The sequence below is a fragment of the Neodiprion virginianus genome, chromosome 1 (genome assembly GCF_021901495.1).
Source record: "Neodiprion virginianus isolate iyNeoVirg1 chromosome 1, iyNeoVirg1.1, whole genome shotgun sequence".
Taxonomy (NCBI): Eukaryota; Metazoa; Arthropoda; class Insecta; order Hymenoptera; family Diprionidae; genus Neodiprion; species Neodiprion virginianus.
This window is the reverse complement of record NC_060877.1, coordinates 34,339,910-34,357,424: the sequence shown is the minus strand read 5'-3', so window position 1 is coordinate 34,357,424 and position 17,515 is coordinate 34,339,910. Positions and strand designations below refer to the sequence as shown.

At 36.5% G+C, this 17,515-nt stretch overlaps 4 protein-coding genes and 2 long non-coding RNA genes across 6 annotated transcripts in view; 3 read left to right on the top strand and 3 right to left on the bottom strand.

Annotated features, from left to right (window-relative positions):
- The window catches only part of LOC124310439 (mediator of RNA polymerase II transcription subunit 20), a 90,265-nt gene extending 88,471 nt beyond the window's left edge, over positions 1 to 1,794 (top strand). Inside the window, exons 4-5 of the mRNA XM_046774393.1 lie at positions 879 to 989; positions 1,117 to 1,794. Coding sequence (XP_046630349.1) covers positions 879 to 989; positions 1,117 to 1,209 — 204 coding nt within the window. The 3' untranslated portion in view covers positions 1,210 to 1,794. The remainder of the gene's footprint in view (positions 1 to 878; positions 990 to 1,116) is intronic.
- Positions 1,795 to 2,183: 389 nt separating this feature from the next.
- LOC124310434 (vacuolar fusion protein MON1 homolog A) lies at positions 2,184 to 5,279 on the top strand. The gene is made up of 7 exons (XM_046774375.1): positions 2,184 to 2,584; positions 2,661 to 2,983; positions 3,184 to 3,427; positions 3,727 to 4,011; positions 4,087 to 4,277; positions 4,349 to 4,451; positions 4,592 to 5,279. The coding sequence occupies exons 1-7, from the start codon at positions 2,315 to 2,317 to the stop codon at positions 4,730 to 4,732; spliced, it is 1,557 nt and encodes a 518-aa protein (XP_046630331.1). The 5' UTR covers positions 2,184 to 2,314; the 3' UTR covers positions 4,733 to 5,279.
- Positions 4,822 to 7,361, bottom strand: LOC124310437 (pre-mRNA-splicing factor 38A). Its single transcript, XM_046774391.1, has 3 exons — positions 6,945 to 7,361; positions 6,409 to 6,776; positions 4,822 to 6,299 (listed from the first exon to the last, which is right to left on the bottom strand). Exons 1-3 carry the CDS (start codon positions 7,106 to 7,108, stop codon positions 5,935 to 5,937), a joined length of 897 nt encoding a protein of 298 aa, XP_046630347.1. The 5' UTR covers positions 7,109 to 7,361; the 3' UTR covers positions 4,822 to 5,934.
- A 957-nt stretch (positions 7,362 to 8,318) lies between these two features.
- Positions 8,319 to 9,564, bottom strand: LOC124310442 (uncharacterized). The gene is made up of 3 exons (XR_006909670.1): positions 9,523 to 9,564; positions 9,239 to 9,413; positions 8,319 to 9,155 (listed from the first exon to the last, which is right to left on the bottom strand). It is a non-coding gene; the product is annotated as an uncharacterized LOC124310442 (long non-coding RNA).
- Positions 9,565 to 9,594: 30 nt separating this feature from the next.
- On the bottom strand, positions 9,595 to 10,639 carry LOC124310438 (uncharacterized). The gene is made up of 2 exons (XM_046774392.1): positions 9,913 to 10,639; positions 9,595 to 9,734 (listed from the first exon to the last, which is right to left on the bottom strand). The coding sequence occupies exons 1-2, from the start codon at positions 10,453 to 10,455 to the stop codon at positions 9,621 to 9,623; spliced, it is 657 nt and encodes a 218-aa protein (XP_046630348.1). The 5' UTR covers positions 10,456 to 10,639; the 3' UTR covers positions 9,595 to 9,620.
- An 879-nt stretch (positions 10,640 to 11,518) lies between these two features.
- On the top strand, positions 11,519 to 16,868 carry LOC124310440 (uncharacterized). The gene is made up of 3 exons (XR_006909669.1): positions 11,519 to 11,548; positions 11,862 to 11,926; positions 16,707 to 16,868. It is a non-coding gene; the product is annotated as an uncharacterized LOC124310440 (long non-coding RNA).
- The last annotated feature ends 647 nt before the right edge of the window (positions 16,869 to 17,515 follow it).

The following is a 17,515-nucleotide window of genomic DNA, read 5'->3' as shown; positions in this document are numbered from 1 at the left end:
CTATCCTGTATTATTACACATTTCGCACAACTTTCAGCGAGGCTTCATGGTGAAAAAATGTTTGTAGCGTGTGTAAGTAAATTTTAACCGCAATGCGTGCACGTACCTATTTAGATATATAATTGCATGCTGACCTTACAAATGTCTTAGGCTGATTGTATTTGCGGTACGCGAGAAAGAAGAAGGACAGTGTGTTGATCTCTGTTTGCGATGAACTTTGGAATCTATGTTAGTACAATTATGTACATATCAGATTTCTTCGAAAGCCTGCCGCGAAATGTCGTCACGTTCATATCAAGCCGATGAAAAGTCCGCGAGCTTTAATCTCTCTACGTGGAATTCTACAACGCGGTTACGCAGCTCCCTGGGTGTTATACTAATCAGCAGATTGGCGGTTAAACCGAGGTTCATAACAGAAATCTTCTTTAAATCTAAATATTTAGTCCCATTGACGTCTCTGCGTCGTAGGATAAATTTTCACGCCTCTAAACAACGTTGAGCATTCATTTGGCTAAATCAATATTTCTGCATTACACACAGCCGGCGAATTACGCCAACGCTATGAAGGTTCTGTTGATTTAAGAATAAGTTAGAAACGAAGTCAAAAGGTGCGCGAATATCATTGTTTTCTTCAAGCTGACGTAATAACATTTCTCCTGTATTAAATTTCTATCATACGGTTCATCGAACCCCATTTATCGATCGCCTTCTATGTATGTTTATAAAATAATTTCTTTTGATCGAAACATTACGCTTCGGGGGGATTTTTCTTCACTTTTTTTTTTTTTTGCCCAATGGTTCGCTTCATCTTAAAAAATGATCGTGTCATTCTGAGAAATAATTCATAATAACAGATTTGAATAAACAATCTTTCACAGGTCGAATATCGGCCCTGCGTCATTCCGGGTAGCTCGTGGGAGTTGATGAGAGAATTTCTACAAGGTTTCCTCGGATCAGCTGTACCGAATCAAGCTCCTCAGTATTTACAAGTAAGATAAACGAAGATAATATATATACGACTCTCCTTTTTACGACTGAAATTTGAAAATAAACCCCTGGCAATTTATAACTACGGGATAAAGTGAATTGTTGTAATTTGTTTAAAACATGTTACAGAATCGAATGAATGAGATTTATCAACCTATGGATACCATACAGCAATATTTGGAGCATTTTGGACAGTACAGAAAATCTACCAGCGTCATATAAGCTACAGTCACTTATCGTCAAATACAGTGTTACAACATCCCAAAAAGACTTAATCTCTGTGTCTTATTCAACTTTATGATACTTATAATCGGGAGATTAAATAGAAATCCAAAAATCTTACCCGTCTTGTATGAATTTTTAACATAGATAATTATGCTCAGTATTAAAATCTATTGGTATGTCATCGCATTCACGAATAAAGAGTTTCGATCGGCATGTAAAAGCTTCATTGAATTAATAAGAAGAATTTATGAATGCTCAAGGCGTCTTCCAAGTTTTATTTTTAGGCAGGGGAACCTTGAAGAATAGTTCCAAAACTTTTGTAACGAGATTATGTTTCTTCCTAATCACACTGAAGTTGACAAATATATGTAACATTTATATACGAATTGATATTGTGATAAATAAGTAAGTTCCAGAAATTCCTGTCACATGCCTATAAGTTGTTTTCGATAATTTTTTGCATGTAATATATTTGACTTGTGCATACATAGTGATAATCAGCAGGTTATGATTAATCAGTTTCAGACACAGTAATTTCAAAAGTTTCTGATAACTCTTCTGAAAACGCGATTGAAAATAAAAATATCCATATGCATACTGATAATGTAGGTGCGTGTTTTTTTTTGTAATTTTTCGTCCGCACATGACGCAATTTTCAGTCAAGGATATTGTGTACGAATCATCGATATAACGGCTATTGTATGTCAAAGAATTTCCCGCACGCATGCAAATGACTGAAGTGAGAATTGAGTGACCGAATTCTTTATTCGATCCATACGTTTCAAATATTTGTTTGACAATTATACGTAATTGAATTTTAATTTTGCGTCGGACACAGCTTTTGCTCCAAGGACGGAGTTTGAACCGATTGATATATTCCCGCTGATAATCTAGGGATATTTTGTCAAGTCGTTGCATGGCGTTGGTAGCGGTGCGCAATAGCAGGGGCTCCCAGTGGGCGACGTGCATAAAGATAACAGCGACGACGTGATGTTGGTCGCAAACATGTTGGCCGCGCTGTCATGGCCGGCTGATGATTGACAAACGTCAATTTTGTAGGAAAAGTGTGAACCGTGAGTCGACTAATTAAATTAGCGTAAAAATGGCCAATCCCGAGGCACCTGGTGTCGACGACGTTATAGCCGAGCCAGGAATCGAGCCTGGGGCTTCGGCCGAGACGATGCTAGTGACGACTGATAGTTTCGAGGAATACGAGCAGGAAATGAGCAACAGCATAGACGACAGGCAAATGAAGGAAAGCACGACTAGCACGATATCCGAACTCCAGGAGGACATTCGAGAGGCCCCGCCGACGCCAACGGCGGTCAGCCCCACGGAGCCAAAGCCTGAACCTCCCGACGATTTGGAGCTCGTGAGTCTCCTAACCTCTAACCTGACAGGAGGGGTCGAATTCAAATTGCTCAGTACGCAGATTTCCCATTTTTTAGGAGGACAACACGCAGCAGCTCAGTTTGAATAGTCTGGAAATTGACCCACTGAGGAACACGACGTGGCTAGCACAGAGAAAGCATATATTCATACTGAGCCAGGCGGGAAAACCCATTTACTCGAGGCACAGCTCCGAGGATAAACTCGTCACACTTATGGGCGTTATGCAGGCGTTAGTTTCATTCGTTCAAGCTGGTAACGACATGATCAGATCGGTCCACGCGGGCGATACTAATTTCGTTTTCGTTGTCAAAGGTCCACTTATCTTAGTCACTGTATCTAAAACACTGGAAAGTGTGCCGCAGCTAGTTTTACAGCTAACGTGAGTTTATTGCAGAATTCATTCTTACAATATGCAATTCTTTATTACAGAGTCATGATACTTATTTTCCTCAAGATATCGGTATTTCTAATTATGTGTGAAAATAGAAATAAGTTTAGTTTCTTTTTAATATCTTTGTTCATATTGTTCACTGACTATTTTCATTGAACCCATTCAATAGACCTAAATTTTGCTTACAGATATGTGTATAATCAAATAGTTTGCGTCCTCACACAATCTCATATGACGAGGGTTTATGAACAGAGGCGAAACTTTGATTTGCGAAGATTATTGACAGGCAGCGAGAGGTTAATCGATCATTTGTTGAATTTTATGGATAAAGAGCCAGCCTTTTTTCTAGGTGCTATTAAGTGCTTGCCTTTGTTGCCCTCCATGAGGGATGCTATTAGTCAAACCATTGTTCAAACTTGTGGCAAAATTAAGGTGAGGAAGCACAGTGTTTGTGTACCTTGAGTGATTCAAAAACGTAACGTTCTATATTTGTCTCTCTTATCAAGCCTGTCTTTTATTATTATTTTGTTTGTAGTACTCCCTGTGTTGTAAATCTTCATTTTATTTCTTCTTCATTGTGTCACGTATACTTGCTTTGATTCACCATCTTATCCAGCATTGCTATGGATAAAATAAAAATATCTATTTATCTACCTGTCTTATAGCAAAATTTATATAAAACTTACATGGGATAAAAATAACAATGAGCTCACTGATAAAAAAAATTTCAGAATCTGGTGTTTGCGATACTACTGGCTGATAATCAGCTGGTAACATTGGTCAGAATGAAAAAATATTTCATACACCCTGCTGACTTGCATTTGATCCAAAATTTGGTCGCCAGCTCGGAGTCGTTCAAAACGGTAGAAAGCTGGACGCCAATATGTTTGCCCAAGTTTGATCCCAATGGGTTTATGCACGGTCATGTTTCGTACCTGGCAGAGGATTGCCAAGCTTGTTTATTACTTCTGACTGTCGACAAAGACGTGTTCTATTCTCTATCGGATGCCAAGCAAGTAAGCAAACTCTTATGAATTCATTGAAGAAGATGATCTATTATTGATTATCATATCTTGCTAATTTCTCATCAGAAAATAGTTGAGAAATTACGAAGGACAAATTGTTTGGAAGCCATCAATGAGTCAATGAACAAAGCATCCATCACAACAGCAGAAATTGGTTTACCTGAGATGCGACATGTCTTGTACAAATGTAAAAGTACGGCACAATTCTGGAGTCCTGGTTTTCAACCGCCATATACAACAGATGAAGAAATCGAACGGTAAATTTTTGTATTAAAAAAAAATAATATGATTTTTAGCAGTGCATTAATATTTTTATTATAAATTTCAGACTATTGGGACTCTATCAGTGCCTTCATCACAGACTACATGCCCCAAATCGACCACTGAAGTTGATATTCCAACAATTGGACAAAGAAACAATGTTAGCATGGGTAAGGTGTAGAATAATTTGTTTAAAGTATTTAAAACATTTGCTTCGATGATTACTAGTATCAATAACGCACTAGTATTAGTATGAATATTCATATTTCATTTGTGACAAGATTTGCAATTCAGCTTTGATTTTTTTCAGGTAACGTCAGGTTTCGAATTGTATTTGACTTTTGAACCACTGGTGACTAAACCAGATGCGATAAATTCTGTAAGCAAATTGCTGAAATGGATAAAGAAGGAAGAAGAAAGATTATTTATATTGAATTCACCAACGTTCTAGCAAGAATTTGAAATTATGGACAAAAAAGGCTCAAATGTCTCAGCTGTTGCACTGTAGTAACTGTGAATGTGCTGCAAGAAATTTTGTTACAAAGTTTTGGTATCGACGATGTATGAAAATTGTAAAAATTGGGAAGGAAGAAAGGTAATATAACGTAGAATGTATAATTTCAAAAGGCTATGACTAGGTACGTTAAGATTTAAGAAATGCAGCAAATCATGTTCAATTTGATTTCGGTTGATGGAAATATTTATTTTTGAGATGATTTCCTCCATCCGTATATTTGCGATCGAAAAACCTATTTTTGACGCATCCGAGAATTGTATTCCCTAGAAGCTCCCTAAATATAGGAGTCTTATACGTGACTAATTGCACGACTAATCGCCCATTCCTTCGTATCTTTAAGTGTATATTGTATACTATATTTTGCTCACTATTTATAATTATGAAATTTGAGATTTGGTAGTTACTTTATTACAAAGTAATATAATACAAACTTAAAATATGTAAATATCGCATAAAATAGATGAAATATCGGTTATTTAGATATTACCGACTTACGCAGTTCAGTGGCATTATGGCCATGTTAAGAAAATATTCTTTTATGATTATGCACTGTTTTTACCTTTGATATCTCGAAAATCCAAAAAGAATTTGCAATGCTACTGCAATGTTTTGAACCAATCTGTACATTCTAAAAAATGTATGAAACCGAATTTTTCAATGTCGGTTATTCGTATACAGGCATAAAACATGAAATGATCCACAATCTGTAATACTAAATAGCTTTCCCAATTAATTCGATACCCGAGTATCGTGGATACTCACACTCCACTGAAACAATGTTCGGGTAAGCTACTATGTAGCAGTTAGTTAAAAAAATTATGTAATTTTAATATTATTAAACTGTAATTAGCTAAGTACAGTTATCGTTTTATTTTAAGCTCTGGCAACTTGAGAACAAAGATATAACAAAAAACATATGTATGAAATGATGTATTTCAAATCATTTTTATGCTAATTACAGAATCTTTTGCTAGAATGATGAATCCCTTTTCAATATTGTTATGACACAGAATTCTTTTAATGATCAAGGTGTACAAGTTGATCTCGTTAGTCATACAAATATGAAGTTACTTACAGAAATGACAATTGGTATTAATTTTTCATTGTAAATTTGTATTCTCTCATAGTGAGGTGTGTTAGTGCCTAGGCCGCTCTCGTTCTCTCCGACGATCTCGATCTCTTTCTTTCTCCCTGTCGTCCCTTCTGTGCCTATCCTTATCACGATCTTTATCTTTGTGTGATGATGAGGAATACAGTTTAGGAGATTTGCTTCGTTTACGTTCTCTCCTGTCTCTTTCCCGCTCCCTACTTCTGGACCGCCGTTTCTCCCTTTCTACTTTTTTCTCGGGGCGAGCATGTCTCTTTTCTCGATCCCTGTGACGCTCTCTTTCAAAGTCTTCTGTACGTTTACGAACTTCCTCCTTTACTACGGGCACATCTTCGTCATCTGAAGACTCAATTCCCTCATCCATGTCGTCCTCGAGTGCGGATATTTTTCCCTCTGAAACAATTAAATCATTTGTTTATCACTTCCAATTAATGGAAATATAGATGAGGGAATTATAAACGCCTTAAGTTTGAATAAAATTACGTGTTCATAAAGTAGTAACCTATTTCATTATTCTCTTCTAGAACATGGCGCTTCTGTATTCTGGGTAAAATAACATCGCACGATCTTTCCTCTCTGAGTAGTTCATCAATGAATTCGTCCATATGGATCAATTCATATTGACCCTGCTTATTCTGTCGTCTCAATTTTCTATTGTCGTTGAATAAAGGTTCCAAATATTTGTAGCAATCAACAGAGGTGCCAGTTAGTCGCATGTACAAAGCTCCTAAGGCACGTACATACTTAAATTCTTCATTTTTGATGAATTCGACTATGATATCCTTTTCTGGTTGGATTTGAAGCATTTTCAGAATCAAACAGAGGAATGGCGTTGGCTTTACATTGCCGCCAAACACTCCCCCGATATATCTAAAACAGAAAAATAAGTAGTTAATTCATGTGTTATCTATAAAAGTTTTGATTCTTTTTCATATAATTAAGCCAAATTAGGAGACGCGTGAACCTTATGATTCAACAAATATAAACAAACAAGACCTGTTGTGTCAAAATGTAGGTTAGAAATGTAACTGCACTCACTTCAACTCCATCGCTTTGTCGACCAAAAGTTCGGCGGTTAACGCAAAACATTCTTCTTTCCAATATTTCGAATCGTATATTCGTGATCTGATTATTTTTTCTACTAAATATTGTGGATTTGTACCGCGAATAGACTTCGCGTCTTTTACCGTGCGGTTCGCCATTTTTGAAGTTCAGAATTTACATTTGTCACTAGGACGAGGAACTAGGACTGTAACTTACCATTGGAAATAATATGGAATTCATCTATTAGAATTGAGTATGAAAAAACGAATTGGAAAAAGTTTACACATGTATGTTTTCACTAAAATGATATCCTTATCAATTCGTAAATCCTTACAAAATTTTATTAATTGTCAGAACAAATTTATATCATCACCGCAGAAGTCTACACGTTCGGTTTCGACGAATCGACGGTCGCGGCGCTGAGCCAGTGTTCCCAACCGTCACATAATTATAGTAGATGTCACATAAATATGAACTTCGTACTATGTAACATAGAACTTTCATTATGTGACGGAAATCTACTATAATTTGGAAATTTGTATAAAAAGAAGTTTTTTTTTTGTAATACAAAAACTGGCGGGACAAAATTCTTTAATACTTTTCGAAAAAAAAAGATTTTTAATACTTATCAAAAGAAACGTATTCAAATCTTTTCGCGCTAGGCAAAAAATTGTCAGCGCCATTCACCATAATGTGGTTTTTAATTTTAACCACATTATTGCGGAGGGCGCTGACATGCACGGTTCGGGCTCAGGCGCGTTGGTGTTGATTTGAGCGCCCCGTTTCCCGCTTCCCGCCAGTTCCTGCCGTCATTCCTAGTGTGTACAAAAATAATTCAAATAAGTACCTTCTGGTCATTCGTACAATTAAATGTAAGTACGCACGCGTATTGTAATGGATAGGGATAATATACTTCTAAAAATAATATTCCGTGATTTTATTGCATTACCCAGGTAGCATTCTGTCGCAAGTTCACGTTATGGTCGTCACGTGGCGCGTGCATGGCTCTGGCGGCAGACCACTATCTGCCTGTTTCCGCAGTTGTAGGAAGACGTGCGCATGTGTGCTTTCGACAGAAGCTTGCTGCAGATCATGCATGATTCTCGAAGGGTCTGCCGGCATTCACGAAGAGCAGAATGCACAGGTTCTCATCGGCAAAAAAAAAAAAAGAAGAAAACTATATATTGCAAGATTTTCTCATTTATTTCAAATATAAAGTTCAAAATCACAGAACATGGCAGGTCATTCGTTGACTATAATCGTTATACTATATAATTATATTAATATTTATATTTTATATTATTAATATGCGGCTATAGTAAAATATATGATATATTACACCCATATACATATACATATAGGTATAATATAAGTCTGCATATTTTTTACTTTTACTTAAAGATAATCAGTCATAAACGTGTTACAGTTACTCGCGAGCAAAAATGAACAAGAAAAACACTGACTCACAAATCTATGTCTACAACAAGACTAGAAGAGAGGGTCTCTTCTACTGTTGTACAGTTATTAATATAAATATGTCTTTAGTTACATTTTTATACGTTGTAGCTTAAAATTATTAACTACAGTTTATAATAGTATTGATAAACTGATATCAAATGAGTAGAACAGTAGATAATAATGAAGTGTTTGAAATCAAAAAATAAAAATTAATACTTTATATAAATGTCAGAAGACTAAAATTTATACCAGATACCAAAAGCGTCTACAGTATCTAAATGTTAGCTATGTTAGTACAAACCCGCCGCATTTGTTGATATAGGTATAATGTTTCATTGGAAAACATATAGTTACATGTCACTTGTGGATATCACAGCTGCAGTACCAATTATAAATACTATGCTTGAGCATAAACATAAAAACTAACATCACAGCTATACGTACTAAAATATTTCTTAGTCAAACAAAGTACATAGGTACGTATGTTTGAATACACGTAGGATCTTTAATAGGCAAATTGTGGGTCTCTTATTCCGCAGTGTCATTGTCCTGGGTGTTCAACCTCGTAACGATGAGCCATTTCAGCCATATATTTTTGTCTGCGACCCTCCACATGGACAGAGCGAATGGCACGTCGTTTTGCATCCTGCAATCTTTTTCGTGCGCCCCGAATTGCCTCTTGCATCAGTCTCGCAAATTCTGTACGATCATGTGGCTGTGGTATTGTTCAACACTCACGTAAAGCATCTGCGTAAACAATCATCGAAACCTTGCATTGAATATAGGGTAACGTATTATTAGTCAATAACGATAATCTTAGTCATACACACCAAAAAATACCTTTCCGATACAGGTATTAAATAACGGTCGGAGATTCTCTTTATCTGAAACAGACTTTCCAGTCCAAGAGAATTTTTGTGTCAGGCTATCCGTCATGGCTTCCTTCAGAAATTGGTTGAGAGCATCTCTAGCTGTGACACCACCAACGTTAATAAGATAGTGTCTCTGAAATCCATATCACTCGTTTTTAAACTTGCAATAAATATCACTGAAATTAGTTACCACCCGAGAAAAAATACACTATCAGGTGATATGATAAAACTATAATGCTTACTAGAGATCGTTGTCTTTCAGGATCTTCTTCAAACTCTTAAATACCTCCAAGGTATCAACCCGGAGCATCAGCTATGAAGCATCTGAATTTTATTTTTACTAAATGATTCTTGAAATGGATACCACCGCTGGCGAAAACCTCTTGGACTTCATTTGTGAACATTTTAAAGAAATTGTTCGGGTCTTTTGGCTTACCCTTCCCATAATAGACACCTGCGATAAGTATAGAGCTATCAGGAATATTTATTATTCGGAACTGGATAGGCCAATACTGAGTTGAACCGTCTTTTGCACCAGCAGCTCCATCAGTACTAACATCGATTTCTAAGATATTAGGTATGGCATATGTGTGTTTCGACAGTTCTTTTAAAATTCCAGCAACAAAACCTACATGCCAATATTTTCCGGGTTCAACATCAATCAATTCAACGCGACGATTGCAAGTCCCAATCAATGTTCTTACATCTTGTGGAAGAGAGGCCAAACAGCGATGTGATCTGAGAACTGTAAGTATTGAGTTCGCCTGGACATTGTTGATGTTATTCTCAATAAAACAATCAGCTAACTGTGTTCGAAAGCAATTTTTTAATCGAATACTGCCTTCTTCACCCATAGACTGACTGTTACTATCGTCTTCACAGACAGCATCTGAATCTGAACACTCATATTCGGAAGAATTATCTTTCGCCTCGTGAGCTAAGTTATTCCAAGTAACCGAACTTTGCGGTTCGTGAGGAGGACTGTCATTTGGTAAAATAGATGCTATGACGTTTCCATTATTCAAAGATATTTCCTCAGAACTATCATTATTGACGATATTGCAACGTAAATAAGGATTAGCATCGGCATGCCTCGCCATTCTACGGTCATTTAAACGATTACGCCGTTGCCTTTGTGTGAGTTGACTAAAGGGGTTTCGTTTCAGCCTAATCATGATTCAGGCATGTATATAGACAAGCTACAGAAATTATTAATAATATTGCATATATAGTTATAGTAGAGGCAACAAATACAAATCTTTGAGAATTACGGGACTTGAAATTTGACGAAATATCACTTTCGTACGTAAAAGTAATAGCAATGGCCAAAAATTTAACTTAAAAAGTGAGCTAATATAGGTAATATTGTATTATATGTCAACGTTTGAACCCGACATGCAGGTCTCCATATGTGCATTAATTTTGAAAGATAATTTGAAACGACACTTACTCTGTGAAATGAAGTATTGTGTTTCTTTTTGTTTTCCTTCCAGCACCGTGTGTACGTCTTACGGCTGATAAAATATCGTCGACAATATCTTTACACGTTTTACTGGGATGCCCAAGCTTCCCCGGTTCCCGCTATTATTGTATGTAATATATAGGGTATAAGCATCCTGCGCGCACGTGCGGGAAGGTTGCGAAGTACGAAGAACAGAATTCCGGCAGACGTCGCATGAATGCTGCAGCAAGCGCTGTTAGACAGTCCCTTACAGCTTTGCTGTTTGCTCGCTTGTTTTGCGTCGCCATACACCAATCATGCATTATTCTGCCGTATGGCGCTGCCGATCAAGATCTTGCATGATCTGACGGCGCATGAAATGCTACCTGGGTATTAACATTTTCAAAAAAGTACTATAATTTTTTGTTCGGTACTATAATGCTACGGCCCTGGTCACATAGCCCCCCACGGACGGGTTGGGAACACTGCGCTGAGCCAAAGTATTTCTTTCTCGTTTCCTTGTCCGGTGAGTGAGATGTCTGTTTTGACAATAATAAATAATTTTATATCGATCATCCGTGCAATCCTAAGAATTGGTGCAAGAATATGATCAATAAATATCACGATTACTTTAATGGAGGCCTTAGAGCTACTCTTCATTTTTTATTTATTCGAAGTTCGACATTTTATGACGATTTAAGTCGCGGCTAACCTTAAAACTTCCAGGCCCTAGCTGCTCAGTCAGGTAACATTATTTTTCTTTTACAGGTACACGTGAGAATACCCAGAAATGGCAAAGTCAAAGAATCACACAAATCACAATCAGAGTAAGTAGATTCTTTTACTATCAGAAATACTCTATCAATAAATCTTACATAGCTGTATCAAAGATTCAAATGCAGGTTAATATTTCCCTTTATCTGTGCTAACCGTGTCAAGACATTAGGTTAATGAAGTTCGAATTATCCACTTTAATCTTATCATTTAACCAATTACCTTAGGCACTTGAAAGAATTCTGGGATTATTGATTTCTAAAATCTGGTGGATTTAAAAAATTTGTCTATGCAAGTGTTAATATCTCATTGTGTGTTTGCGTCAAACAGGGGTAATTTTTTATATATCCTATGCGTCAATTACAGGCAGAAAAGCTCATCGCAATGGAATTAAAAAGCCAAAGAAGTACAGACACGAATCTACCCTTGGTGTAAGTTACATTTATTCTCTACACCCATATACTTTCAATTTAGTTTCCTCGATTCATATTTCCATCGGCTTCTATTATGAGTTGACTACGATTGTCTACTCCTAATTATAGCTGTATCATCATTCATATCACTGTGGATTTATGAATTGTGTATTAGCCGTATGATGCACAAAATATGTATAATCGTAAACTTCACTAACCAGTCATTCTATGTATGACATATACGTACAGACAACTATCAGTGAATGTGTTGATAAATAGTAAAGAGCAATATTACATTTAAACTGTAGATGATAGATGAGATGTTATCACACAAAAATTTCACTGAAAGCCGCTAATTGTATTCATTTCAAACATTGCAGATGGATTTGAAATTCCTGCGTAACCAGCGTTTTGCTAAGAAGCACAATTTGAGGCCTAAGGCACAGCTCAAGAGAGCAGCTGAACGCAAGGCTGTCCGTGAAGCCAAGAAATAAACTTCTGTCTATTCTCATGTACTTCTTAAAATAAAAATTTTGAACTAATTTACTTAGCATATACATTTTTAGTTTCAATATTATAAATAAATTAGGAAATTTAATGTGGTGTAGTGCTATACGTAGCGGATTTGAAAAGCTTAACATGGCAATGAAATTTTTGTCCCATAAAAAATATGAATGGGTGTGTAAAAGCTGTGCTAGTGATAAAATGATTTGATAGGTTCAAGTGAAGAATGTCGGGTTAAAATGAATTCAAAAAGAAATTATTCATCAGTGATGCGTGATTGAATACACTAATAGTATCACTGAATACTGTTAGGAAATCAAATTGGAAATTCTAATTTGATTCCATCCACAAACTCCTCATTCAGAGCGAAAGTTCAGTTTCAACCAAGGTTTCTTTTCTTCCAATTACTGATTTGAACGTGAAAAGCTTCTGAAAGTTGAAAAAATTGAATATCCCAGAATGTATTGTGATCCCGTGAGTTTGAAATCAATAAAATCAATTCTCTATTATAATCTTTTTCAATAAAACTGCACCAAGTTGTGGCGACGGTATTTTCACAGCTGCCAAATTGCGCGTGAGCAACAATCAGCAACGCATTTCAACCAACGGTTGCGTCGACTTACATAGAGCGCGGGGGACGGGATGCTTCGAACAGTTCGAATCGACCGCCATAACGATTGACACGCGGCATGCATGAGCCAATGAAATTCCTTGTCTTGAAAAACTTTCATATTGTAGGCGTTCTGATTGGTTGTTGTTCTAAGGTTATGTCGACGCCGCACGGTTCCTGCGGCACAGATTTGAACCTTAAACTTTCTATTCCCCTCCCCCCCAAATCGGGGAGTCGAGCTCCGACGCATTATTAGTAGAATGACGTCATCAGTGTTGTGCGTGTAGAAGGCACGTATCGTATCGCTAGCGTGAATCGTACATCTAGTGGCGGTTGTTTGATAGCTGACCAGTATTTTTCTACCTATGAAGTAAACTAATGGGATTAGATGTGTTCGGTATTCTGTACATACTGTAGCTTATGTACTCGTGTTATTTAAGTTTAATTTATGTGAACATTTTTTCTGTGAAGTACACGCGATAATACGGTGTTTTACGTACCCGTAATACCAGCGACACCGCGACTCTCCTGCACTTCGGGATAAGCTTGGCAAGTTGTCTATTTTTAGATATTCTGTAGTCGATTTACGTGGAACTCGTAGTAGTATTACGGGTGGCGGGCAGCTGCTGTTGTTCGTGCTGCATACGTATATGTACACGCTATTCTACCCCTTCGTTTGAATTCAGTCATGTCTTACGCATCTGCCTACCGTACCTACTTCCTCGGAGTATAAGAAATATCCTTAATATTTCCGAGACCGTTCCACACCTTTCACTCCGAGCGTGTTGTAATTTCTTACGTTTATGTTATGTCTGAGATTTTTTCGAATACCACGAAAATTTACTGCGTCTACTGAAAAAGAAAACAAATGAATGCATGAAATTTTATTCGTTGTAGGTATTATCACCGTCTAAATGAGAAAAAAAAACATTTGAAAAATTGAACAGTAACAATGAAATAAAATTCTTCTTGATTGACAACATTGTCGGTCATTTCGATTTCCCACAGGTATTTTTTATGCCTAATTGTTGCAACCTTTACTAGACCTTAATTCTAAGTCTGAGCGGTATTTTTGTTTTCCTCATAAACAAATACCCAGTTGATGACTAAGTGGCAGAACCAAAGTACAGTGCTTTATAATGTTATCTGGTGTCACTTAGAAATTTCATCAAACCCACTTAGCATGGCTGGAGACATGAATGAGAAAATGAGAATTTTGCATGCATGCTTTATCAATACATATACGAAGGGGTATGTGAGTATCAATTGCTAAGCCGGTGAAGCGAGCTTGTTTAATATCCCTCTGGGGTGTTCAGTATTATTTTGTATTTTTATGCTTCTTATGATCTAATAATAACTCGAGAAGTGAAATAACTTAATTATTGATAGCTAATAAAGAGTAGTAATTATTATTTATCGCCTTTCACCGCGATAGAGGTAACAATGGGGAAACGAAGGGTCGTGCATAATTGCCATGTTATTGAAAGTTCTGAACGTAATTTTTGTAGCCAAGAAACTCGTGAGAAGCAAGCAAAACCCTAACGCTCCTAGAGAGGCCAGTAATAGAAATCATTACGTAAAAGAGAAGCGGACCTTAGAGTCAGACACTCTTAGCATGTGATTTCGAATCGTATATTCGTGATCTGATTATTTTTTCTACTAAATATTGTGGATTTGTACCGCGAATAGACTTCGCGTCTTTTACCGTGCGGTTCGCCATTTTTGAAGTTCAGAATTTACATTTGTCACTAGGACGAGGAACTAGGACTGTAACTTACCATTGGAAATAATATGGAATTCATCTATTAGAATTGAGTATGAAAAAACGAATTGGAAAAAGTTTACACATGTATGTTTTCACTAAAATGATATCCTTATCAATTCGTAAATCCTTACAAAATTTTATTAATTGTCAGAACAAATTTATATCATCACCGCAGAAGTCTACACGTTCGGTTTCGACGAATCGACGGTCGCGGCGCTGAGCCAGTGTTCCCAACCGTCACATAATTATAGTAGATGTCACATAAATATGAACTTCGTACTATGTAACATAGAACTTTCATTATGTGACGGAAATCTACTATAATTTGGAAATTTGTATAAAAAGAAGTTTTTTTTTTGTAATACAAAAACTGGCGGGACAAAATTCTTTAATACTTTTCGAAAAAAAAAGATTTTTAATACTTTTCAAAAGAAACGTATTCAAATCTTTTCGCGCTAGGCAAAAAATTGTCAGCGCCATTCACCATAATGTGGTTTTTAATTTTAACCACATTATTGCGGAGGGCGCTGACATGCACGGTTCGGGCTCAGGCGCGTTGGTGTTGATTTGAGCGCCCCGTTTCCCGCTTCCCGCCAGTTCCTGCCGTCATTCCTAGTGTGTACAAAAATAATTCAAATAAGTACCTTCTGGTCATTCGTACAATTAAATGTAAGTACGCACGCGTATTGTAATGGATAGGGATAATATACTTCTAAAAATAATATTCCGTGATTTTATTGCATTATTAACATTTTCAAAAAAGTACTATAATTTTTTGTTCGGTACTATAATGCTACGGCCCTGGTCACATAGCCCCCCACGGACGGGTTGGGAACACTGCGCTGAGCCAAAGTATTTCTTTCTCGTTTCCTTGTCCGGTGAGTGAGATGTCTGTTTTGACAATAATAAATAATTTTATATCGATCATCCGTGCAATCCTAAGAATTGGTGCAAGAATATGATCAATAAATATCACGATTACTTTAATGGAGGCCTTAGAGCTACTCTTCATTTTTTATTTATTCGAAGTTCGACATTTTATGACGATTTAAGTCGCGGCTAACCTTAAAACTTCCAGGCCCTAGCTGCTCAGTCAGGTAACATTATTTTTCTTTTACAGGTACACGTGAGAATACCCAGAAATGGCAAAGTCAAAGAATCACACAAATCACAATCAGAGTAAGTAGATTCTTTTACTATCAGAAATACTCTATCAATAAATCTTACATAGCTGTATCAAAGATTCAAATGCAGGTTAATATTTCCCTTTATCTGTGCTAACCGTGTCAAGACATTAGGTTAATGAAGTTCGAATTATCCACTTTAATCTTATCATTTAACCAATTACCTTAGGCACTTGAAAGAATTCTGGGATTATTGATTTCTAAAATCTGGTGGATTTAAAAAATTTGTCTATGCAAGTGTTAATATCTCATTGTGTGTTTGCGTCAAACAGGGGTAATTTTTTATATATCCTATGCGTCAATTACAGGCAGAAAAGCTCATCGCAATGGCATTAAAAAGCCAAAGAAGTACAGACACGAATCTACCCTTGGTGTAAGTTACATTTATTCTCTACACCCATATACTTTCAATTTAGTTTCCTCGATTTATATTTCCATCGGCTTCTATTATGAGTTGACTACGATTGTCTACTCCTAATTATAGCTGTATCATCATTCATATCACTGTGGATTTATGAATTGTGTATTAGCCGTATGATGCACAAAATATGTATAATCGTAAACTTCAATAACCAGTCATTCTATGTATGACATATACATACAGACAACTATTAGTGAATGTGTTGATAAATAGTAAAGAGCAATATTACATTTAAACTGTAGATGATAGATGAGATGTTATCACACAAAAATTTCACTGAAAGCCGCTAATTGTATTCATTTCAAACATTGCAGATGGATTTGAAATTCCTGCGTAACCAGCGTTTTGCTAAGAAGCACAACTTGAAGCCTAAGGCACAGCTCAAGAGAGCAGCTGAACGCAAGGCTGTCCGTGAAGCCAAGAAATAAACTTCTGTCTATTCTCATGTACTTCTTAAAATAAAAATTTTAAACTAATTTACTTAGCATATACATTTTTAGTTTTAATATTATAAATAAATTAGGAAATTTAATGTGGTGTAGTGCTATACATAGCGGATTTGAAAAGCTTAACATGGCAATGAAATTTTTGTCCCATAAAAAATATGAATGGGTGTGTAAGAGCTGTGCTAGTGATAAAATGATTTGATAGGTTCAAGTGAAGAATGTCGGGTTGAAATGAATTCAAAAAGAAATTATTCATCAATGATGCGTGATTGAATACACTAATAGTATCACTGAATACTGTTAGGAAATCAAATTGGAAATTCTAATTTAATTCCATCCACAAACTCCTCATTCAGAGCGAAAGTTCAGTTTCAACCAAGGTTTCTTTTCTTCCAATTACTGATTTGAACGTGAAAAGCTTCTGAAAGTTGAAAAAATTGAATATCCCAGAATGTATTGTGATCCCGTGAGTTTGAAATCAATAAAATCAATTCTCTATTATAATCTTTTTCAATAAAACTGCACCAAGTTGTGGCGACGGTATTTTCACAGCTGCCAAATTGCGCGTGAGCAACAATCAGCAACGCATTTCAACCAACGGTTGCGTCGACTTACATAGAGCGCGGGGGACGGGATGCTTCGAACAGTTCGAATCGACCGCCATAACGATTGACACG